Raw genomic sequence first — 25,294 nt, 5'->3', positions numbered from 1 at the left:
GGTTCAGCACCTCCTTAGGGACGCTCCGAACCGGCTCGGATGCCTGCAGCCAGAGGTGTACCTAGGTAATTTTGGAGCCTGGACCTGAAGGCCTTTGATGCCCGCCCCCCTGCAAATTAAGCATCATCATCATGCTCAGCTGGGTGACCACACCACCCGGGACAAACTAAAGAGGATTTCGGGGGCCCCAGGGGCTGTGGAAGCTCTGGACTTCAGCCCCGAAGTCCAGGGGTAAGAGTGCCTCTGCCTGCAGCCAAACCAGTTGGGTGGGACGGGGAGCGGTTCCCTTAAAAAGCAGGAAAGCAGGTCCTTAACTGCTCCTGCGCCACCCTGCCACTTTTCCAGGCGTGGTGCGTGCTCTACAAAGGCCACATGCTCTATAAAAGGCCGTTCAGGCTCATCCCTACACCCCACCCCCCTGTAGCTGATTTTAGAAGAGGAAAAATGACATTGGGAGCCCCAAGATAATGTCTGATCTGGCCTTAAATCAACTTCCTGCTTTGAAGCTACCCTTAACTCTGCTGGGGATTAAGAAATGTGCAGAATACAAGTATTTGTGTTCCACTGTAGGTCTAATTGCCGTTTAGGAGCACAATTTATATCAGGGAAATGCACTGGGATGGGGGGAGGCATGGTGGAGACTCTTCCCCCAGCATCACTACAGTGTCTGATCAAAGTAAGTTCCCCACCCCACCCCACTGGCTGCTTTGAAGTAGGGGGGGAAACATCAGGAGAAACAATCACAGAACTCCCATGTCACATCTGTTTCAATCCTAACACCCTCAAACCAATACTGGCTATTTAAAACTGGTTAGCCAACAATTAATCAACAATAACTTAGTTGATTAATCTGCTGCTGGAAGCTGGCAGTCCTAATAAATGCTACAGTTATCTCTTTTTTCTCCTGTAACAATGTATTATTATGTTACAGGAATATTCAAAACTGGGTGATGGTCCATCTTCATTCTGGAAGCTTGACAGTCCTAGAAAGATTGTGCCAAGCCTGGTAAAAAATGTAGTTTTTCCTGGTTTTTAGTCACACGGTGAATGCTGACAGTCAAATTTAGGTATCCGTTAGTGCTCCCTCAGGCGTCTCTGAATTTTCGGTAGACCCCAATTCCGCTTGCTCATGAATGCTGACAACCACCGAATTGATGATTGTCAGCATTCATCTGACATAATAGACATAGAATTCAAATCTGAAATTTCAGAAAAGGTTTAAAGGTCAATTACATGGGTTTCCAAAGTAGCGCAGAACAACCTCCTGGGTCTTTGCCTCTCCAGCAATGTTCTTGGCCATGCACTGGTAGACACCTTTGTCCGACTCCCTGGTGTCTTGGATCATTAATGTTCCGTCTTGCAACAAGTTCAGGCGTCCATCATCTTTCATGTCGATTTCGTTGCTGTGAAACAGAAAATGAAACATGAGCAACCTGAACCATGGTAATCCTGGCAGAGGGCAGGCATCACATCAGTTCAGCTTGGCCAGGGGTCAGCCAGAGGCACCCCAGATCCACTGGCTGAAGTGACACACCAGCCGAGCTCTATTAGCTGCAAAACAAGGGAGTTGCTGTTTCCTCTCAAAGTTATTTTTCTGGATGACATTTGGCTGTTGATGAAGGCTCTGGATTAGTTCTGGTGCTTTTATTGGTTTGGGAAAACCAACATGAACGGACAAAAACCAATGGGGAATGAAATGGCTCTCTCACATCCCTCAAAGGCTGCTGATGTTTGCACTGGACAACCCTTTGAGTGATGCAAAGGAGAACAAGAAACACACACTTTTTTCTTTTTACACTAAAATTTACACCTGTTTTGAGTCAGTCTAACTCATGGCTCTGAACCACAAGATCAAGGGAACTGGGGTGCCTTTTCATGATGCATGGTGAGGTGGTGACCTCCGGCAGCAGAGTTTTGGGGTGCCAGCAGAGTGGCAAGTTGTCTGGCTCCTGCTGTCGTTATTGGGGCAGCTCTTTGGGACTGATCTGACCCTCACAAATTTTGAAAAGAGCACAAGGAGAGAGGAGGAGGCCGCTGCTACCTGTCATGAGCTCACTCGACGGAAGACACTGGCCAGAAATATATGACACAATAGCCAGTAGCTCAAGTATCAGTTTTACTGCTAAATAGTCAGGTTTAACAGTCTCACCAAGAATATTATTCATTCATTCATTCAGTTTCTATACCACCCTTCCAAAAATGGCTCAGGGCAGTTTACACAGAGAAATAACAAATAAATAAGATGGCTCCCTGTCCCCAAAGGGCTCACACTCTAAAAAGAAACATAAGACAGACACCAGCAACAGTCACTGGAGGTACTGTGCTGGGGGTGGATAGGGCCAGTTACTCTCCCCCTGCTACATAAAGAGAATCACCACCTTAATTAAAAGGTGCCTCTTTGCCCAGTTAGCAGGGGATACAGAAGTGAGAAGCCCAAATTCCAACGTCACAATCTCTCTGACAAAAGCTCCAAGCCGATTCGACGTGTTGTTTCCAGCAGTTTGTTCAAGGCACAGGCTGCCTGATTTATCACGTGCACTTAATCAACACTCCATCCTTGCCAGCTGCCATAGATTCAATCTGGCTCCTGCTGCCTTCTGGTCAGTCGACTACTTCTCCGTAATCCCTTCAGCTGCTGTTGACGTTTTCCCCGCCTGCATCCTTGAGGAGATCGTGGCCATTCAAGCTCTGGCTCAGATCCTGACCCTTCTCTCCCAAGATCGCCTGGCCCTGCTGGCCCCTCCTGCGCCAAACACTCGCCCTGGCCTGTCTCATTTACCTCCCCATTCACATTACCGGCCTGCTCCTCCTCAAGCGCCTCCCCACTTTCTAGTAAGCCGCCTGCCTCCCCCTCCTCTCCAATGTCCTCAAGTGGGGGCATGACACTAGCAGCCTTCCCTCCTCCATGCTCCCCATGCACTTTTTAAAGCTTGTAAGTCTGGCTTTGAAAGGCACCTGGCCGCCACCAAGGCTGTGGGGCCATTCTGTGCCTTGCCTCAAATGCTGCAGTACCTGGGGCTGCCAATAGAGGGCACTGCTGTTCTACAGCAATCTCTAACTAAGGACCCTTAACACTCTCTCATCCAGCTACTATTCCCAAGATTCCTTGAGGGAAGCCATGACAGTCAAACCAGATTCCAACTCGTTTACGGTTCTAACGCAGACGTGCCCTTAATTTCTGCCTGCCTAGATTCCTCCCCCCAGAGACCGTTTCACAAGACTCACTTGTTGTGGAGCCAGATGATCTTGGGTTTGGGGTTGCCTTCTGCCCTGCAGATGAAATAAACGGTATTGCCCAGGGTGACATCAGCATCCTGTGGTTCAGTAGTGATGCGAGGCCTCTCTGAAACACACCATGAACGATACCTACTCGAGAGCAGACTGAGGACAAGGCAGAGGCAGCTGTGGGTATCTGTACCAGGTGTTGCAAATCCAACTTCCTGGGCTGCGTTGAACAGCTGATGGCCAAATCCAGACCCACACTGGCTCTATTCACATGTTAGGCTCATTCACATGTTATGTTCAACACTTGTACAAATGTACATTGTACACAGGTATAGATCTGTTCACAGGTACAGTCATTCACAGGCTATGCTGAATGCAGGTACAGAAGGACACTTCTTATCCGTGCCATGCATTTGAAGGGCCTGTATCCAGGTTCATGTTTAACATGAACACAGGTACTGTCATTCACACAAACACGTGTATGACTCTGCAGACAGCTGCACACTCATATGGCATAATGTCCGAATCGGGCCATTATGTCCAACATTTGTACAAGTGTGCAGTGTACACAGGGACAGGCACCTGAATGGGAAAATAGGGCCATGTTGGCAGGTATGCAATCATTATGTTGAACAGAGATACAGCAATACACTTCCTATCTGTAATCGTGCATCTGAGGGGCTTGTACCTAGGTTCACTTTTGAAATGAATGCAGGTACAGTCATTCACACAAAAACATGTATGAGTACATGGACATCTGTACACTCATACAGCATAATGTCTGAATAGGACTTGTAAGGTCTTGCAGGAGACTACTCCTTGCCCAGGACCAGATACTATACAAGCTATAGGAACATAGGAAGCTGCTTTATACTGAGTCAGACCATTGGTCCATCTAGCTTAGTATACACAAACGGGCAGCGGCTTCTTCAAGGTTATAGGCAGGAGTGTCTCTCAGCCCTACCTTGGAGATGCCAGGGAGGGAACTTGGGACCATCTTGCTCTTCCCAGAGCAACCCATCCCCTAAAGGGGAATCTCTTACAGCACTCATCAATGTGGTCTCCCATTCAAATGCAAACCAGGGCAAACCCTGCTTAGCAAAGGGACTATTCGTGCTTGCTACCACAAGACCAGCTCTCCTCCCATGTCTGGCTAGCAGTGGGGAAGCAAACCTTGGAGAAACGTTAAGAGCCAATGCAGCGTAAGCAGCCGGAATGCTGGTTTGACCACACGAAACTCAGGTTCAAATCCCGCTCAGTCATAAAGCCGGACTGGGGGCCATGGGCAAGTAGCCTAAGCCATGGGCTGTTGGGCGGATAGAGTGAGACAACCCCTTGGGATCCAAATGTGATCAAGATGGATCATACTGCTTCGTGATATTAATGTTGGAGATGAACTTCCAGTGCATCGACCTTTTGCACCAACTGTCCTAATGACCACTAGGGGCATTGGGAGTAGAGACAGTGAGTCAGGGTCTCCCTCTCTATGACCCCTGAACTGACTCTGCAGCACTTCCTGTGCTGCATCACAATCCTTCCTTTCCTCCTAGAGAGCAGATGGAAACATCTCTCTCTCTCCTTACCTATCCACTATGTAGTCCTTTAGATTAGAGGTAGGTCTTTCCTATCTAAGTGTATTTAACCAATAAATATTTAGTGTTTAGTCACACAAGGATCTCCATGTGTTTTCTCTAAACAGCTGCAATATCCAAACCATCCTCTGCTACCTACTCTGCAACTGGAGTGTGTGCTCATTCCTTAGTGCTCTGCTGTTTTTCCTATTGTGGGTAAAAATCAACAACCTCTAACAATTAACAGCAGAGGGCTCACCACAGTTGAAATCCTGGCTGGTCAAAGTGGCGATGGAGCGTCCCTGGAGCTCCCTTGGGTTCTCGCAGGTGGCAGCGGTCTGGGTACTGCCCTGGATGGCGTATTTCTTCAGCAGCTCCGCCAGCCACATGAGATCGCAGTCGCACAGCAGAGCATTGGAGTCCAGGCGCCTGGGGGGGGGGAGGAGGCAGCAGCCATAAGGCGTGGAAGGGAAAGGTGAGCTCCTCCTCGCTGCACGCCACAGGCCCCGTCTGGCTCGCCCTTCCCCACAAGCGGCTTCTTGTTCAGGAGGAGGAGCCCTAAGCCTACCTCTTAAAAGCACATTGGCCCACCGCAGTGCAAGTTCTGAGCCACCTGGCCGCGCTCCGGCCCCGCAGGCACCTAAGGGAGAGCTAGCAGTCTCGCACTACAGCACTGATGCGCAAAGTGGCGGTGCCCTCGTTTCAGAAATGCCGTCAGCATTGTTTCCAAAGTCAGCAGTGCTCCCCAAGGGCAGCTGGGCAACTTTACAAGATCTTGTGCTCTTGTATGAGATCGCTGGCGCTTCCTGAAAAGCCCACAGTAGCGTGTTTGCCTCACAACCCCCTGAGTTGTGCAACGGAACACGCAGGCCACTTCGCATGACATGCCGTTTGGTCCTCACGCGGACCTGTGGAACTCCCCTATGCCAAGTCAGAACATGGATCCCCCGAGTTCTGCACGGTCCTCTTTGACAGGCCTGGGGCCCTCCTTGGGCTCAGACGCAGGCTCTTTCCCAGGCAGCACCCGAGGTCTTGCTAACTGGAGAGGCAGGGGAGTGGGCGAACCAGGGGCTTGGGCCTGATCCAGCAGGGCTATTCTTATGTTCTTATGACCATCTGCATCCAGAGCATGTTCTTTTCCATTCCCACCCGCAACTCACTCCAGATTCTGGAAGGGGTATCCAATTTTCTAGATTCTGGAAGGGGTATCCAATTTTCTAGATTCTGGAAGGGGTATCCAATTTCTAAGGGGGCTTCCAGATTCTATACTCATTCGGATTCTATGCAGGGATCTAGATTCTCAATTTCAGATTCTGAAATGGGTATCCAGTTTCTAAGGGGGTTTCCAGATTCTAGAAGAAGTATCCAGATTCTAAGGGGCATCTGGATTTTGGAGGACTAGAGACTTCCACCAAAGGAGAGGGAGTGGACACTTGCTGTAATTAGTTGGCAGGGCTTATGTGGAAACAATGTGTCAGCAACCTTGTATGGGGGCCATGGAGGTCGCATGGTAAACCCAAGGACACAGCTGAAGCCAGACCTACTTCTGCCTCCAGTCCAGCTATTTGAAAAGACCCCATGACTGACAGTTCTTTGCAACTGCTATTATATGCTTACAGTCGTTTCAGGGATTCCAGTTGGGCCACAGCTCCTGGCTGGATCCTGGAAATGCGGTTGTTGTGTAAGAAGCTGCATGGGGGATAACAAGGAGAGCCAAAGCGTTACTTCATGTTATTCGAGGCCTTCTGCTGAGTGACTCAGGAGATGCTGGTGGGAAGGGCCAGTTATGGACCCGATATGGCCCTGAGGCATCAGAGCACTGGTCCCTGATCCCTATTCTACATGCTAGCAAGATGCTGGAGATCAGGAGCCTGGGAGGAGGAGGAGGAGGAGGAGGAGGAGGAGATGAGCAGAACCGAGGCATTAACTGACTAGTTATAAGGACTTTTGTACTAGGTAGGGATGCATGCCAAAGGCACACAGATCTCTTGGCCAAAACCTCAGGATGCAGATGAGGAAGCCTGTGTGGTAAATTGCTTAGAATGCTGGATAAGGAGTATGGAGGCCTGAATTCAAATCCCCAACCAGTTATGAAGCTTGTTGGGTGACCTGGCACACTCTCTCAGCCTAACCTACGTCACAGGGTTTGGAGGAGGGGCAGAATAGGAAAGTACATTGTGTGTGTGTGTGTACACACACACACACACACACACACACACACACACACACACACACACACACGGGACCTCAATATTCACAGGCTGCAACCTATTCTATTCCCGGCTGCAACCACGGATACAGAAACCGCGAATATCAAGGCATTGGGGACTATGGGATCGTGGGTCATTGGGGAAATTGTTAAAAATTGCCCCAAATGGGGGGAAACACAGGGGGAAGCTCCTTACCATGCTTTGCTGCTCCCCCTGAGCCGTGCCGTGCCCCAGAATGCCCCCGAATCGACCAAAAATCACCAGGTTTTTTTTGTTTTAAAATGGAGCCATTTCGAGGCTCCGAAACACCAAATAGTGGCCAGAAATGACCTCCACGGTAATTTCTGGCCACCCCGACCCATGAATATGAGAGGTCAATGTGCCCCCCCCACCCGCATATGCTGAGGTCGGGTGTCTTTTACTAATACGAATACGACACATATTTATAAACTGCTTCTCAACAAAAGTTTCCCAAAGCAGTTCAGATAGAAACAAACAAACAAATGGTTAAAATGGCTCCCTGTCCCTAAAGGGCTCACAATCTGAAAAGGAAACATAAGATAGATCCCAGCAACAGCCACTGGACGGATGCTGTGCTGGGGATGGACAGGGCCAGTTGCTCAATATTAAGCCTCTTGCTCAATAAAGAGCATCACCACTAAAAAGCTGCCTCTTTGCTCGGTTAGCAGGGGCTCTAACTACTGAACCGCAGATACGCGAACCCGCAGATTATGAATCCGTGGATATCGAGGACCAACTGTATATATGCAACTTAATTAAACATTACTCACAGTCTTTCCAGTTTGGGGAGGTCGCTAAAGGTTCCTGGCTCCAAGGTTTCCAGGTTGTTAAAATGCAGGTAACTGGTATGAAGAGAAAACATAAGAAGAACAGATCAGGCGTTCTCAACCTTGGGTTCCCAGATGATGCTGGATTACAACTCCCATCATCTCAACAAATGAACTGTGGTCTCTATAAACCCCAGGTTCAGCATTTGCACATAACAGGGAATTGTGTTTTGTTACAAAAGGTAACACACTTCCAAGCTCATCTCCGTGTGTGTGGAAGAGAGGAGAGAGAGACCATACAAATGTGAGGGTTGTGTCTGCTCGTTCTCATTGCAACAAGCCATTCTTTGTTGTGACATCTGAACCGGGTCTGTGTGAAATATGCATGCATGAGAATTACCATTAACACAGCCTTAAGATTACAAAACCCATGATGCAATCCAACAATGAATAATGTACGCACTGATGAACACATCTGGAGCCTGTGACTAAAATGAGCTACTATAAATACAGATGGTAGGGCAGCACAATTGGGACCACAGCCAAAATCCGAGAAGACAGATGGATTTTCCACAGAAATCTGAGGTTTTGTCCTAGGAAAAACTAACCAAAGCAAAATTCCCTCTGTCGACTGCACATTTCCCCGCCCTAAGCATGGCAAGTTACCATCTGGACATACTTCGAAGCATTTCAAATTCAGCATGACCAATATGAATGAAAATGCAACATATGGTGATTTCAATGCATTAAGAACTGTGTGAAATAGTGCTTGTTGTTGTGGGAAGTGGAGTTGGGGGAACTGGATGAGAAGAGGGGCTTATGCATTAAGTAATTCTTCAGATGTGTGATCCGATCCTGCCAGATCTGAACCAACGGCCCTGATCCAGTTAATCAATCTGTTCTGTTCTACACAATGGCCTTGATTGAAAGGAGATGGCTGTTTGAAAAAGGCTAAACTGTCTGAATGAAAACCAGTTTCAAAGCCTAAAACAGAGGCTTTTCAATGGAGTGTGTGGTCTGCAAAGTTTCCATGCCAGTTCCAAGGGTGATCTTGCTTCTGTACACACACTGCTGCATTTCTGCACTCATTCCTAGCATGATTTTAATCTCTGTATACGTGACGAGCAGGGACCTTGCACGATTTCTGCAGCTACATAGTGTCTCTCTCTCTCTCTCTCTCTCTCTCACACACACACACACACACGCACGCAATGCTGGGTGATCTCATAAGTTTACTTAAGGGAAGTAGGCTAAAAAAGGGAGGGTTCTTCTTGTAATATATGATCTGGCCAGTAGGTAGTGCTGCTCAGCATGTGTACAGAGGGAGTATCTGTCTGGTGAGTAAGTCTGCACTTGGAACTTGCATGAAATCTTTGCAGATCTCACACTTTACTGCTGTCTGGAAACTCCCACAGACAGACCCTTTGCTTCCTCAGATGACAGATCTGTTATGGCCACTGCACAGAACATCAGAAAAGCTCTGCTGGCCTGGATCAGACTACAAGTACATCCCATTTACTTCCCACAGCGGCGAACCACATAGTCTCTGGAAGCCCACAAGCAGGGCATGAAGGCAATAGCCCCCACCTAGCTGTTGCTGTCCAGCAGCCAGTATTTGGTGGTATACTGCCTCTGAATGTGGAGGTTCTACACAGCCATGATGATCAATAAATCCCAACAGAGCTCTCCTCCATGAATTTCCTTAATCCTGTTCTAAAGGAGGGGCTTTCAGCCTTGGGTCCCCAGATGTTGTTGGAACTCTACTCCCGTCCTCCTTTACCAATTGTGACTGGGGATGATGGGAGTTGTAGTTCAACAACATCTGGGGACTCAAGGCTGAGAACCCCTGCTCTATAACCATTGAAAGACCAAAGTCAACAACACAAGGTTATTCCCAGAAGGAAAGCTGCCGTTAGCACGAATAGCAGGTTCCCTCCTGGGGCAAACAACCATGAGCCACTCTGGATCAGAACTGCAGTGGAGGCCACATGACAATGGTGCCTGCCCTCCGCCCCCGAAGCATCCTGATCTGGATTGGGGACCCTAAGGCTGTTGTTTATTTTAACAAACAAGCACATATACAGATATAAATGAAATGATTGACATCACATCTAGTTTGGCCCAAAATTAGTGACCCGCACCACATCTTGTGGCAATGAGTTCCACAGGTTAGGTTTGCCCTGAGTAGAGAAGTACACTTCCTTTGTCTGTCCTAAATCTCCTGCCAATGGGCTTCACTGGCTTACCCTGCGCTCTAGTATCATGAAAGAGGGAGAAAAAGCTCTCCACATCATGCATAATTGCACAAACCTCTCTATCACCCTTTGGCATCATTCTTCTAAATTGAAACATCCCTAAAGGGTTACCCTCTTCTTGCAGGAAAGGTGCTCCAGCCTCCTGATCATTTCGGCCGCCCTTTTCTGCCCCCGCTCTAGCAATGCTAGTATTCCAAGTGCGTCTGCACCACAGATGCATATAACTTCTGGAACACACGGGGACCAGCGGAAGTATGGCTTCCTAAGAAACTGTATATATTATGTAGGAAGTATTTTTAGAGAGTTGCTCACTGGAAGGCTCATTCCTTGGTCCCTTGAGTCTATTCTCGGGAAAACGGGAGAGACAGCTCATATCAGGGCAGCCTGTTGGATCTCTGCCTGCCCAATACATCATCAGCAATATTGCTGATTATATACACTGGCAAGAGATTAGTTCTTGGCTGCAATGCTGCATGAGGTCATCTGTGAAGGAGCAGACATTTTCCTAGGTCCCTCTGTTACCAGAAAGGGACTCTTGTCTTGCTGATGTAGCATGGATTATAAATCCTCTCTGGGTCTTCTTCACACAATCCAGATTTGTTGAGAGACTCGGGTTCAAATTCTCTCTAGTACTGAGCTCTCTGTGTTTCCTCGGGCCAAATACTCTCTCTAAAGTATATCTTACCTTGCAGGGTTGTTGTGAGGATAAAATGGGTGAGGAGGACAACATGAATGACACCCTGAGGTCATGGAGGAAGAGAAGGATAAAATTCTAATATGTTAGCAGCCACCAACCACTGCTGTACAGCAGCTGGCTTCTGAAATCCATATTTTCAATGCCAGTGTGGCTAAGGATAGTTTCTCAACCACCGGTCCCTGTACCGCTGCCGGTCCCCAAAGGGTTGAGTGCTGGTCCCTGACCCCACCCCCAACAACTGCAGTCAAGGCACTCACTTCCTCAATTTTGCACATGGCACGGAAGAGGGAGAGGAGGAGTATCATGGAGGCATGGGACCCTGCTTCCGCCTTGCCTCCACGTGCTGCTGAGATCTTCCTACAGCTATCTTGATCTTTACAACTTCAAACTGTATGTGGCGTGGGGGCATCGAGGAAAAGGTATGGCAGTGGGCGCCACTTGAAGGGCTGCTGGTTCTTGCATGCTCATTATTTGCAGCCAAAGGTTGATTGATTGAAACCCAGCTGCCTGTTGCGGCCGAGGCACCTTGAGAGGAAACCCAGTTTCCCTCTTGCATCGGTGGGGTGTTGTGGTTAGTGATGTGCCCGGACTGGTCCGGAGGCCATTCTATAAGCCTCCGGACCAGTCCGGACACGGGGCGGTTCGGTTCGGACAGATTGGGGTGGGAGGTTCCATTAAGGACGGGGGAGGGTTTACTTACCCCTCCCACGCTTTCCACCTTTGGTGCTGTATTTACTTTAGAAATCGGGCGGCAGGATACCTCCCTGCCGCCCCTTTCTCCCCGCTTGGCTGCTCCGCCTGCTGTTAGAAATCGGGAGGCAGGATACCTTCCTGCCGCCCCTTTCCCTGCTTGGCCGCAAAAGGCACAGAAGCGTGCGCTGCGAGAGAGAATGGGGGAACACCTGCTACATTCTGGTGCGCTAGCACAGCGGCAGCAGCTCTTGGACCAGGCGACCTTCCGAGCACGGTCCGGTGCACCATTGCCTCACCCACCCTGAACAATGCCTCATCTCCCCAGCGAGGAAGACGAGCCATCCACCACTACAACGCCCCGCGCCCCCCGCCATCTCAGAATTGCCCCCTTCCCTTTAACACCAGGTCCCCACCGGTCTTCTTCATGCTTTATTTCACCATTTTAAAAAACCCAGTCCCAGCGCCTGCCACGTAACTGTTTTTAAGGAGTTTTGGAGGAGCTGCGCGGGTTTCATTAGGTCCGCCTCCCAAAGTGCACAATTAAGAGCAGGATCCAGATCAAGCCAGGTGATCATGACTAAGCAGCATTGACACAAATGAGAGATGACTAAATTAATTTCAGTGGGTGGTCCTGACTAATGTGGTCTGGATCCGGCCCTGCGACTACACAACTCTGGCTAAAACTCCACCTCCATCAAGAGAGGGTTAAACTGTAGACTTGCCCAGCTCTCCTCTCCTCACCTCCTTTTTGCTTTGCTTGACATCCAGCCTGATGAAGCGTTTGGGGGAATTCAAAAGCTTGCTTGTATGTTGGTTTCGTAGTTTTTGAATTTTTCTAATGGCCCAGCATCCCCTCTCCATTGAGTAATCACAAGCACCCCCACCCCGCACATACTGAAGACACACTGGAGACATATTTGTTCACCCCGGCTTTTAGATTCAGGGGTTCTCAACCTTGGGTCCCCAGATGTTGGTGGACCTCAACTCCCATAATCCCCAGCCATAATGGCCAAATGCCATTGTGGTTGGGGGTTATGGGAGTTGAAGTCCACCAACATCTGGGGACCCAAGGTTGAGAACCCCTAATATTCCATGTTTGCAAAAGATTCCAAATTTAATGATTTTAATGCTTATATTATTTTAATTGTAAACTGCCCAGAGATACAAGATTTGGGCAGTATAGAAGTCTGTTAAATAGATAGATCGATAGATCGATAGATAGATAAACTTAAACTTGAAACCCCTTTACTAACTGCTGGTCTGGGAAACTGCGCATGAAGAATGTAGAGGTCCTTGAAACTCTGCACGAGGAATTTGGCGGTCCTTGACTCCAAAATGGTTGAGAAACACTTGGACAATCATGACATGAAGACTAAAAAGCATGAGAGGGTTAAAAATCTCTCTGCCACCATGATGGCTAGAAACTTAGGACTTAAAAACAACAACTCCGTTTCTCAGAAGAGCCTGCAGATGGTGTCTCAGGGGGCTGGCTAAATTCCATCCATATCTGTGTAGTTCCCGACACAAAATGTTGCCAACTTACAGCTGTTCCAGGGAATGAAGGCCTTTGAATGCATGTTGCTGGATGCTTTGGATTTCATTCTTGTAGAGGTAGCTTTGCAGAGAGGGAGAGAAAAACAGGAGAAAAATCAAACTGATATAGACTCCTGGCCGATGACCGAATGACTACATAGCATGTGGCACCTACCCTAAAAGAGATAATTAGAAATCAATTTGCACAGAAACTCTTTTGTTACGTAATACTGTTCCACGTGGGACTTTTACACACAGCAGGCTTGACTGTGAGTTTACTGGGAGACTTTACTGGTGCAAACTCCAAGTTGTCCCCAAAAAGACCCAACACAAATAGTGGGTTGGTTTTTTTACTCCAGATACAAATTGGGCGACACTCTAATGCACTGTGAAAAACCAGAATTGTGTGTGAACTGCTCCCTGATAACTCGCAGCAGGGACTTCGGGGTAAATCTGGCCGATATGTGAACGCACCCCCTCCATTCCGGAGGAGATGTGAGTTAAAGGGCTTTAAAAGCCCCGTGTGAAAAACCTCCTGACCTGGACAAAGACTTGAGGTTGTCTTCTCTTTCCTCTGATTTCTTTCCTCTCAGCTTACCTCTCGCTTGAGAAAAAGTCTGAGAGGGATAGCCACCAGTCCACTGTCTGCAGATGTGGAATATAGTTGAGCAAGTATATGGATGCAGACGCAGAATATATGAGCAGTCATGGGATGGGGCCATCCCTCAGTGGTACAGCATCTGCTTAGCACACAGAAGGTCCCCGGTTCGATCCCCGGCATCTCCAGGGAGGGCAGGGGAAAGACGCCTGCCTGGAACCTTGGAGAACCACGGCCGGTCACAGTGTCGACGGTCCTGAACTAGGTGGGCCGAGGGCCTGTCTTGGCACAGGGCAGCCTCCTCTGTTCCTAAATGAGCATGCAGCCAAGCCAGGCAGTTGTGGCATGGGCGTTAGCTTAAGTTGGGAGATGGGGGTAGAAGGGGTGCACTCTCCAGCAAGGTGAGCTTGAAAATGGACAGCGTGCCCTAGTCAGGGGAGAAAGGGCAGCGGCAGTAGGGAGGTGCCCCTTGCAGCAGGGACTGGCATTGCCCCCCTCCCGCCGCTGCGCCCTTCCTTGACCAGTGCCCAAGACCACTGCCTCACCCTGCCTAATGAAAGGGCTGCCCCTTCACAGGGCGGGGGGAGGATTTATGGGCACAACCTCTTCCCCTGCTAAAAGCAGAATGCAAGGGAAATTTTAACTTGGTGAATTGGCAGGGGGGCAAAGAGCTAACCACCCATCCCTGAGCTGTAAACCCTGGTCCGAAATGTCTCCCCCCCCCCCGCCTCCACACTCACTCTGTAGGTGCTTTTTGAAAAAAACAAAGGCTGGGAATTCCTTTCACAGACATCCTATGTTATATCTAGTGGGGTGGGGTGGGTCCCCAGGCGTTGTTGGACTACAACTCCCATAAACCCCAGCCACAATGGCCGTTGCACTAGAGCTGCCGTTCAACAGCAGCCGAGGAACCAAGGTCAGGAATCCTAACTATATGCCCAGGGCTGCCATATTAAGTAGCATTATTTCTTTCCCCCTTGCTAACCTTTCTTGCTCAAAACCACACACACATGAAGTGCTTTTTCTTTCCTAGGAAGAAAAGAGAAGGATTTGAACCTTTCCTGAATACTGGCAGAGCAAACACAGAAACCCAGGAAATCAGATTATCAGCTGCTGGCAACGAAACTCTCTCTCTCTCTCTCTGTACACACATATGTGTATTCGTGATTGTGCGTGTGTTGGGCCCACACCTTTTTTCTGCCTTCAGTAGCTAAATGTTCATTTATTCCATCGTATTCCGATATTTTTAAAAACCTGAGAAATATTAACATGCAAAAGGTTGATTCTGCTGGCCATGAACACAGACATGGGTAACATTTCTATAAATACTATATGCAACATTTGCTCTATACATATACATGAGTAGTGTATTGTTTTAAATACGTGGATTTCAAAAACAGCTGTGATTTTGAGAGACTTCCAGAAATATTTCAGCTTCCTGTTACTGAGATTGAAAGAATGTGGGCCCAAGCCAGATGTGACCTGGGAAACAAGTGATTGCTCTCTCTCTCTCTCTCTCTCTCTCTCTCTCTCTCTCTCTCTCTCTCTCTCTCTCTCATTAAGTAGCCAGAGCATGCAATTTGGATTGCGGCCATGGAGTAGAGGGGAAGGGGCAATTTAGGACCGGCAAAATGAAGTACCTTTTCACACAGTGCATAATTAATCTATGGAATTCAATGCCACAGGATGTGGTGATGGCCAATAGCTTGCATGGCTTCAAATGGGGCTTAGACAAATTTATGGAGGGCGGGTCTATCAATGGCTACTAGTCTGGTGGCTATAGGCCACCAGCAGCCACAGAGGCACAATGCCTCTGAATATCAGTTGCAGGGGAGATGTAGCACGAGAGAGGACATGCCCTCACCTCTTGCCTGTGCCTTCTCAGAGGCATCTGGTGGGCCACTGTGTGAAACAGGATGATGTGCTGGGGTGGGGGTAGGGAAGGTTGGACACCCGATGCCATTGCCCCTATTCCAACAGTTACAGTTTTGAGAAAGAAAAAGACACTGAGAGTTCCAGTCTAAGAATTTCCATGCTATGTGCAGCTTGGCTCTCAGTACACACAGAATCTAGAAGAAGAAAACTACTCACAGGTATTTCAAGTTCACAAGCTCTTCAAAGGACCTCTGTGGAATATGTTTTATCAAGTTGTTGTTCAAAAGCCTGTGGAAAACCCAGTGGAAATGAGTAACACATCGGAACATTTTTAAAGCCAGCAGATTGCAGTCTCGGTGCTTCAGGGCGCTTTCCAGTTTAGCTGCTCAACAGTGGCAAAATGCTTCCATTCAGGCAAACTGCATTCAAAACGTAAATAGCAAAGTGCCCAGCAGGGGGAGCAGTCTTGCAAAAACTAACAACCTGGAAAAACCAGCAACTCTTTTACGCCGGATATACGACGTTATAGCACTATATTGCAGCAATTAAATTCGAAACAAGGCATTGGAAATATGAACGGCACCCTGCTGTCAGCATATGGACTGCGGTGTCACAACACAGGAAGTATGGAAGCACACTTCAGAGATTTGTCATGACCTCGTTGCAGGGTGTAATCTGGAAAGCGCCCAGGTGTGATCTGATCAGCATTTATTCATCATCCACAGGTTACCACGCTATAAAAGCAACAAATCTGGTCATTAAAACACAGCCTACGGAATAAGAAAATGCGACTTCTGAGAACTATTACAGTTTATCAATCACGAGATAGTAAAAACACAACTTTGTATATATACTTTGTATACCTACTGTAAGGCTCCAGGTTCAAACCTAGGTATATAGAATACAAAGTATACTCAATGGCACCACCTATTGGCCAGGTTGGGGAGAGACAAGTAGATGGGATGCAACCTGGAATACTCTTGTTGAAGAGTACCTGTATGTTTTCCCCTGCAGGGCAAATTGCAGCTCCAGAGGGAAGAGGTTTAAACTGGAAGAACAGGGTGTGCCCAGATCGATAAAAAGGCATTCCATGTCTGTGCTCTTAAAAAGGGGGGGGAAAGCATGCAGGAACCAATCGCAGATCTCCCATTATCTCGTCCGCTTGCACCTTTCGACTAATGACTATACCGCCCAGAGACGCAAGTTTTGGGCAGTATAGAAATGTGTTAAATAAATAATAAATAGAATAAATGAATAATGTGCATATTTTTGCACCCTGCCAAAAGCAATCCATAGGACATTTCTGTGATGTCATTTGTTTCCTCTCTGGTTGAGGCCATTTTGGAAGGTTAGCAAGCCCAGGATGTCCAAATTAAGGTGAACTGCCAAGATGCAACAGCAAGAGGTCAGGACGGATGTATAGTCAGTTCCTGTCTATGGTTATGTTTACCTCTCCACATTGTTTTTACATTCGTTGTCATGGCATCCCCTTCCAGTCCTCTAGCTCATGAGAAAATCCTTCCTAGTAGTGAATTCCAGGCTAATCTTTTGGCATTGTTTTCCTCCTCTTGGGAAATCAAAGTCCTAGCTCTGAACAAGACAGCAAAAGATTCTGCTGTCCCTGCAGGCCACTTCTACAAGGGCTCATCTAAGGTGATTTGGCACCCTGAGCAAAAATGTAACACAGGCACCACCTGACCTATACTCATTTAATCGGCAAATCATTTATCTTTTCCATCGCAGAAACATCCAGTGCTTGTTGCACACCTGGATTTTCAATGAGGGGAGATTTTTAAAATGAACTTTTTATTTTCCAAAACAGATGTAAAAATGAGTACACAAACAGTCATTACACTAGTATAAACAAAACATATAAACAATGGTTGACATCCAGACTCAAATATTCAAGAGTAGCCCTACTGAAATTAATGGGACAAGTTAGTCATGACTAACTTGTCCCATTAATGGGACTACTCAAGTATGTACGTCTGGATGTCCGTATCGGCAAACTTAGCATTCCAATAAGCCAGTTCTCAGCAAATATATCTGTATCAGTGTTCCCTCTAACAGAGATGCCCAGATGTTGACTACAACTCCCAGAATCCCCAAGCAAAAGCCATTACAGCGGGGGTTTCTGGGAGCTGTCGTCAACAACATCTGAAAATCTGTTAGAGGGAACACTGATCTGTATCCTCATTTTCTTTAGTTTGTCTCGTGTTTTATACAAATTGTTAAGAGGTTTCTGGATCACACTGAATTCCAGGGTGCTGATACTGCATAGCAACTACTTTTTTTATAGCATTGATAAATTGCCTTTCTATGGAAAAAAGACATGAAGTGATGTTAGCATGGCTTGCCTGGGTGCTTGCTTCTATACCTCCTGCAATAACTGAACAACTGTACAGAACTTGCAAGGACATACATTTTTATAATGGTACCATAAGTCTCCAGGGCTCTCTCCTCCACAGGAAATGTGTGCTGTGCTGTCCTGATGAGTACTCTAAATTTACCACTTTCTTAAGGAAAAGGAACTTCAAAAGAGCCAAAATAGTATCCCCAAATTCCAATGTGGGAGCTTTAGGTCTGATCTCTACACAACCCACTGATGTAGTGCACGTAAATTATTTTTGATACTGGAGTTCATTTGACAGCCATATGCGTTTGGGTTGGCACAAGATTATCGGATCTGCTTGAGACCTGCATTTTACAAACTTATTGAATTCTGACCCCCCCTTCCCCATTTTTAAAAGTGGGGGGGGGGGCTGGAGGGCATCTTGCCAGCCCACTGGTGGCCCAATTACCTGCTGCCTGAGGCGACCACTTCGCCTCGCCTCACAGAAGGGACGCTCCTGCATGCAATGAATCTCTTCCTGAAACGAATGTCAGTGATCACATGGGCCCTGCTTTTGTGGCTGATGCCAGAATCCGGCAAGGCTGGGCATTTGCTGGGTGCAGGGAGCCTGACTAGGGCCACCTTCTCACACTGCAAGGGGAACTTAACTGAAAGGCATTGCAAGTTTTCACCACCTCTGACCATCCCAGGGGCCCTAAGCAAAACAGACTCCACAGCGCCACTGAATTTTCTGCAAATCAATAACAATTTGCAAGGGTAGGAAGTGAGTCTCTGTCTCTGTCTCACACACACACGCTTACTTGTTTGTGATGCATGGGAGCACTCAGAGAAAGGGCTTTGGAACTCTGCCACGGGATGTGGTGGTAGCCACGAGCTGGGATGGCTTTAAAGGGGGCTTAGACAAATTCATGGAGGACGGTCTATCAGTGGCTACTAGTCCTGATGCCTCCACAGGCTGCCTCCAGTCTCAGAGGTAAGAGGCCTCTGAATACCAGTTGCAGGGGAGCAACAGCAGGAGAGAGGGCATGCCCTCACCTCTTGCCTGTGGGCTTCTCAGAGGCATCTGGTGGGCCACTGTGTGTGGGAAGCAGGAAAACAGGATGCAGGACTTGAAAGGCCTTGGGCCTGACCCAGCAAGGCTGTTCTTATGTTCTTTCTCCGGGGCATATCTAGAAGGGCGAGAAGTAGGCCTGTGGCAGAGTGGCTGGCGGGGCACTCTCCGTGCCTGGCTCCCCACTTTTCATAGGCAGCCTACAAAGGGCGCAGAGGGCTTGTCCGCAGTGGCTCCCCCACCCCCTAGGGTTTAGCGTCACGTGCACAAAGCGCACGAGCCCCAAGCCACACCCCCTGCACCTGATGTCAGCTGCAAGGGGGCGGGTCCAGTGCCGAGAGAACCACTGACTGACTGGGGAACAGAAGCTCTGCCGGGGCTGACGAACCCCGTTCTTGGCACTGGCTCCGCCCCTTTGTGGCTGATGTCAGGTGCAGGGGCGGGGCCAATACCCGGGAGAGGGTCCGTTTGGACCCTCTCCTATCCCTCCCCACTCAGCATTTCATGGAAACTCCGGCTGGCTGGCCGGCCTCTCCCCCACTCCCCGCCCGGCGACCTCAGCACAGCCAACACGTCAGTGAAACGCTGGCTGGAGAGGAAAGGAGCGTGCCTCGTCCTTCCGGCCCGAGAGTGCTTTGTTCGCCAGCTGGGTGCAGGAGGGGACAAGGGGGTGCCCTTGACCCCCCTGAAAGGGTCTTGAGCCAGTTCTGCCCACTCGCTGCTCTCAAAAACAAGAAGGCATCTCAAGATGGAGCATGCCCAGCCGTCATTGTGTGTGTTTCTATTTCTGCCCTGTGGACAAGAGTGAGGCTGGCAGGCATCTCGTTGGCATCGTCTGGTTCGTCAAGTCGTTTGTGTTGGCCCGGGCCCAAGGTGGCCATCCCGGAAGACCAATGGGCTCCACACAGAGCACATGTTCTCGTTCAGTACAGTTGGCTCAGTAAAGACTCCGCCCAGTTTCTAAGCCATTGTGACCCTTCTCAGCCACGGAGGCAATCCAGCAGCACGCACGGAGGTCTGCAGACGGACGCAACCAGGGCAGGCACCCCACTCTTCCATCAGTGGGTCCTTGCACTATATGTAAGCTTGTAACAGGAAGCTGCCTCATACCGAGGCAAACCCTTGGTCTGTCTAGCTTGGTATTATCTACATTGACTAGCTGCACTCTCCAGGGGTTCAGAAATTTCCCAGTCCTAATGGCACAGCGGGGAAGTAACTTGCCTAGGAGCAAGAGGTTGCTGGTTTGCATCCCGGCTAGTATGTTTCCCAGACTATGGAGAACACTTATATCAGGCAGCAGCAATATAGGAAGATGCTGAAAGGCATCATCTCATTCTGTGAGGGAAATGGCAATGGTCAATCCCTCCTGTAATCTACCCAAGAAAAACCACATGGCTCTGTGGTCACCAGGAGTCTACACTGACTCAACGGCACAACTTACTTTACCTGGGACTGAACCAGGGGCTTCCTGCGTGCAAAGCAGATGTTCTTCCACTGAGGTTCAGTCCCTCCCCAAATGTCCACTGTAATGTGCACTTTTGATTTGAGTTGTCATGCTCAGCTCTTGGGCATGTGTTTTTACAGACAACCTCTGCTAACTTGGCAAAGAGGCACCTTTTAATGTGGTGATTCTGTTATTGAGCAGGGGGAGAGTAACTGGCCCTCTCCACCCCCAGCACAGGACCTTCAGTGACTGTTGCTGGTGTCTATCTTATGTTTCTTTTTAGAATGTGAGCCCTTTGGGGACAGGGTTCCATCTTATTTATTTGTTATTTCTCGGGGTAAACCACCCTGAGCCATTTTTGGAAGACCAGTATAGAAATCGAATGAATGAATGAACGAATGAATGAAAGAAACCTGAGCTGCTAGGTGAAAGCAGATCTCTTTACAAGACATCCATTGCTTAGCAAATGAACTCCATTGGGTAAATATTAAAGAAGCACAATCCTTTAGCAATCAAATCCCAATGTTTCCTTCCTTTGTTGTGATTCCCAACAAACTTCAAAGGGAAAGAAATACAGTAGATCTGCATGATTTTTCATGCAACCCCTGCTAACTTGACAAAGAGGCACTTTTTAACGTGGCGATTCTCTTTATTTAGCAGGGGGAGAGTAACTGGCCCTGTCCACCCCCAGCACAATACCTCCAGTGACCGTTGCTGGTGTCTGTCTTATGTTTCTTTTTAGATTGTGAGCCCTTTGGGGACAGGCAGACATCTTATTTATTTTTTATTTCTCTGTGTAAAACGCCCTGAGCCATTTTTGGAAGAGCGGTACAGAAATAAAATAAATAAAATAAATTTTTCAAGCAGAGGGTAACTTTGGCAAAAAACCTTCAGTGTGAGAGCCATTTCCCACTGCGCTGACCTCTGTACAATACTGTACTTTTCTCAGTGTTGGGAGGGCCCTTTAAGAGAGATGCAGCCCTCTCTGAAGAGCTCTGGGAGGCAAGCCCTGGGGAGGGCGACACTAGCCAGCCCTCTGGGCACACCTTCCAAGATGGCGCAGGGGCTCAAGAGGGCTCCTTTTCCCTTAAAGGAGACACCCTCCACCGGCACTGGGCAGCACAATGAGAACGGCCATCTCCACATCATGCTGGGGGACAGTGCAGAGTATTCAGCTTTGACCAAAGCTTCACACAGGCCAAATAAACACTTAGTCCTGCACTTAGGGTTGATGGGGCCCCCAGGGTCCCTAGGCTTTGCAATGAACAATACTATGGTTGATGGTAATGTTGCCTTATGATCTTCACTCTCACTGTTGGAGATGGAGTTCCAGTGCATCGACCTTTTGCACCCACTGTCCTAATGGCCACTTGGGGCACTGGGAGTAGAGATAGTGAGTAAGGGTCTCCCTAGCTGTTCTACCCATCTCTACTCTATGACCCCTGATATGACACTTCAGGTATTTCCTGTGCGGAGTCAGAATCCCTTCCTTTCCTCTTAGAGAGCAGATGTTAACCACTAGGTAGTTTCCTAGCCAAAGTATACTTCGCCAATAAATAGCAGAGACGCAAGTATTGGGCGGTATAGAAACATTTTAAATAAATAAATAATTAAATTTATTTAGAATTATCTACGTGGGGCTGCCTTTGTACATTGTCCGGAAACTTCGGTTCAGAATGCGGCAGCAAGACTGGTCTCTGGGGCAACCTGGAGAGACCATATTATGCCTGTCTTGAAACAGTTACACTGGCTGCTGATATGTTTCCGTGCAAAATACAAAGTGCTGGCTATTACCTTTAAACCCTTAACGGCTTGGGTCCAAGTTACCTAAGAAAGCGCCTTCTTCTGCATGATCCCCACCACACATTAAGGTCATCTGAGGAGGTCCGTCTCCAGTTGCCACCAGTTCATCTGGTGGCGACTCAGAGGCGGGCCTTCTCTGTAGCTGCTCCTGGGCTGTGGAATGCACTCCCGGCAGAAATCCGTAATTTGAGATCACTGCTGTCCTTCAGGAGAGCCCTTAAAACCTATCTGTTTGGCCTGGCCTTCCAGGGTTTTAAATGATTAACGGTTCTAAATTTTTAAAAAATTTCCAGGGTTTTTAGCTGTTGAATTGGTTTTATTGTGTTTTAATAGTTTGGTTTTGATTGTTAACTTGTTTTAATTGTTTTTATTATGCTGTAAACTGCCCTGAGCCATTTTGGAAGGGCAGTATATAAATCAAATCAATCAATCAATCAATCACTTAGTATTTAGTTCTACAAGAATCTCTATGTGTCTTCTCGAAGTAGCTGCAACAACTAAACTCTGCATTCTACTCTGTAACTGGAGTAGCTAGCTTCTTTAGTGCTCTGCTAATTAATGGGGTGGGCAAAAATTACAAGCCCCAACAATCATATGGCTTTCTAGTTCGTTGGCTGTATTGTGGACTCATCGCACGTACAACCATAAACAAAAGCAGGTCCACGTAGGCAACTGGGACCAGCCCGTATTTGGGATTGTGTGCAGTTATGTTGCGGCAAGAAACAATTAGCCGGCTGTTTCTACACAGAGGATTAATATCCAGTGGGAATGGGTCTCTGCTGCTGTCATTAGCATGTATGTAATGGCACCATGTAAGCCGAGACGGCGAGAATGCTCTTGGAGACACCAAGGGAGCCTTCTCGTCCCAAGCTCCGTCCTCACACCCATCCTTTTTATTTCTCCAGGCTCCGCAATTACTCTCATCTGGTTTGAATCTCTGCAGGAATGTGTTCTGCTTTTATTATTCTGTTGTTTTAATCTGTTTTAATTGTCCGAAACTATTTTCATCGTGTGACTTGTTTAAACGAGGCTCTGCTGTTATTTATATTCCCCTCGTAAGCCACCCTGAGGATGGAAATATTGACAGAGGAGGCATCAAAAATGTAAATAAGGGAGGACAGCTGGTCTTGTGGTAGCAAGCCTGAATTGCCCGTTGCTAAGCAGGGTCCACCCTGGTTTGCATTTGAATGGGGGACAACATGTGTGAGCACTGTAAGATATTCCCCTCAGGGAATGGGGCAAGTGTTCCCTCTAACAGGGATTCTCAGATGTTGTTGACTACAGCTCCCATAATCCCCAGCCAAAGGCCATTGCAACTGGGGATGCTGGGAGTTGTAGTCAACAACATCTGGAAGACCCTATTAGAGGGAACAGTGGATGGGGCCACCCTGGGAAGAGCACCTGCCTGCTTGTATGCAGAAGGTTCCCTCCCTGGCAGCATCTCCAGATAGGGCTGAGAGAGACTCCTGCCTGCAACCTTGGAGAAGCCGCGGCCAGTCTGGGTAGACAATACTGAGCTAGACGGACCTATGGTCTGACTCAGTATATGGCAGCTTCATATGTTTCTATGTTCCTAAATAATAAACAAATCCTCCCTTAGAGGATGGAGCTGTTCCGGGAAGAGCAGAAGGTTCCAAGTTCCCTCCCTGGCATCTCTAAGGTGGGGCTGAGAGAGATTCCTGCCTGCAACCTTGAAGAAGCCACTGCCAGTCTGGGTAGACAATGCTGAGCTGGACGGACCAAGGGTCTGACTCGGTAGAAAGCAGCTTCCTATGTTCCTAGAAGCCTAAACCTAAAGCAGCTAAACTTTTAAATTTTAAATTCTTGTAATGTGTTAAATTTTTCATTTTTGTCTTAACTAATGTTTTACTTTGTTTTTATTCTGTTGTCAACCGCCCAGAGATGTAAGTTTTGGGCGGTATAGAAATGTGTTAATAAATAAAATAAATAAAAATAAAGAAAGCCTGCCCCATTGTCCTTTTCTCCATGTTGTCACCTTCTCCCTTATTGACTCGTGGTCTTAACTGCTGCCCCTTGACATCGGCAGGGCAAAAATGAAAAGTTTAAAACACTACAGTGAATTAAAATTTTTAAAAGACTATTTTAAAACAGCATTAAAACCATTAAAACAATATTAATTAAAAGCCTGGGTGAACAGATGCGTCTTTAAAGACTTTTAAAAAGTTGTCAGAGATGGGGAGGCTCTTATTTCAGGAGGGAGCGCATTCCGAAGCCTCGGAGCAGCAGCGGAGAAGGCCTGTCCCTGAGTGGCCACCAGACGAGCCGGTGGCAACTGCAGACGCAAAGCTCGCAAGTCTATCGCTGGGAGGGTGCAGGGCTGGGGGCAAGCGGCACTCCCTTGTCACCCACACACCTCCTTCACTGCTGCTCCTTGCCCCCCACCCCCTGTATCCAACTTGCACAGTGCTAAGGAGCTGGAGACTAAATGGCAGGTGCGCATGCGCCTTGATGCCTAAGCAGGGTACACATGTGCCGCTCATTTAGTACCCAGCTCTTGCGGCGCTGGGAAGCTCGCTCGCATCTCTCCTTGCTCAAATGGGAAGGGAGGTGATGGACCTCCTTAGCGCTGTGCGAGTTGGATACTGAACGTGGGGCACCAGGAGCGGCAGAAAAGGGGGAGTTGGGGTGGTGGTGGTTGAGCCCAGCTGGGGGGCCTAGGGGAGTGCGGGGCTGGGGGCGATCGCCCTTGTCACCCTGCCCAAAGGACGGGCCTGTCTGCATGGACCCAAAAAGCTGCTCTGATGGCATCAGCAGGGGCCTCTCTCACGGCCCTGCTGGCGCCTTAGTAATCTCTTGCCGGAAGTGACCGCCTCACCTTGCCTCATGAAAGAGCTGTCCCAGACCTGTACAGAGTACCCTTGCCTCTGGAAGGGAGGTCGGCGGCAGCAAGGAACAGGGCCTTCTTAGTTGCGGTGCCTTCCAACTGGAATGAGCTTCCTCAGGGAGGAGAGCTGGTCTCGTGGTCGCAAGCATGAATTGTTCCCTTTGCTAAGCAAGGTCCTCCTTGGTTTGCATTTGGATAGGAGAGTACTTGTGAGTGCTGTCCGATATTTCCCTTGGGCGGGAGTGGGGGAAGGATAGCTCAGTGGTGAAGCATCTGCTTTGCGTGCAGATGGTCCCAGATTCAGTCCCTGGAAGCAGCATCTCCAGGGGGCTTTCCAGATTCACCCTTACCAC

At 48.3% G+C, this 25,294-nt stretch overlaps 1 protein-coding gene across 7 annotated transcripts in view; it reads right to left on the bottom strand.

Annotated features, from left to right (window-relative positions):
• Positions 1–25,294, bottom strand: part of LOC128322324 (peroxidasin homolog) — a 165,787-nt gene that overhangs the window by 65,108 nt on the left and 75,385 nt on the right. For 6 of the 7 annotated variants that reach the window (XR_008305664.1, XR_008305665.1, XM_053243384.1 and 3 more), the window contains 7 exons: positions 15,662–15,733; positions 12,983–13,054; positions 7,798–7,869; positions 6,414–6,485; positions 5,056–5,225; positions 3,226–3,343; positions 1,234–1,403 (listed from right to left, as the gene is read on the bottom strand). Coding sequence is in view for 5 of the 7 variants with exons in the window: in XM_053243384.1 (XP_053099359.1) it covers positions 1,234–1,403; positions 3,226–3,343; positions 5,056–5,225; positions 6,414–6,485; positions 7,798–7,869; positions 12,983–13,054; positions 15,662–15,733 (746 nt within the window). In the remaining 2 variants the exon portion in view is untranslated. Of the gene's footprint in view, positions 1–1,233; positions 1,404–3,225; positions 3,344–5,055; positions 5,226–6,413; positions 6,486–7,797; positions 7,870–12,982; positions 13,055–15,661; positions 15,734–25,294 lie in introns of those variants that run through there. The other variant, XM_053243389.1, reaches the window with a different exon arrangement.

Source organism: Hemicordylus capensis, chromosome 4, assembly GCF_027244095.1.
Source record: "Hemicordylus capensis ecotype Gifberg chromosome 4, rHemCap1.1.pri, whole genome shotgun sequence".
NCBI classification, from domain to species: Eukaryota; Metazoa; Chordata; class Lepidosauria; order Squamata; family Cordylidae; genus Hemicordylus; species Hemicordylus capensis.
Note: the sequence above shows the minus strand (reverse complement) of the source record. Positions and strands in the feature narration are given on the sequence as shown.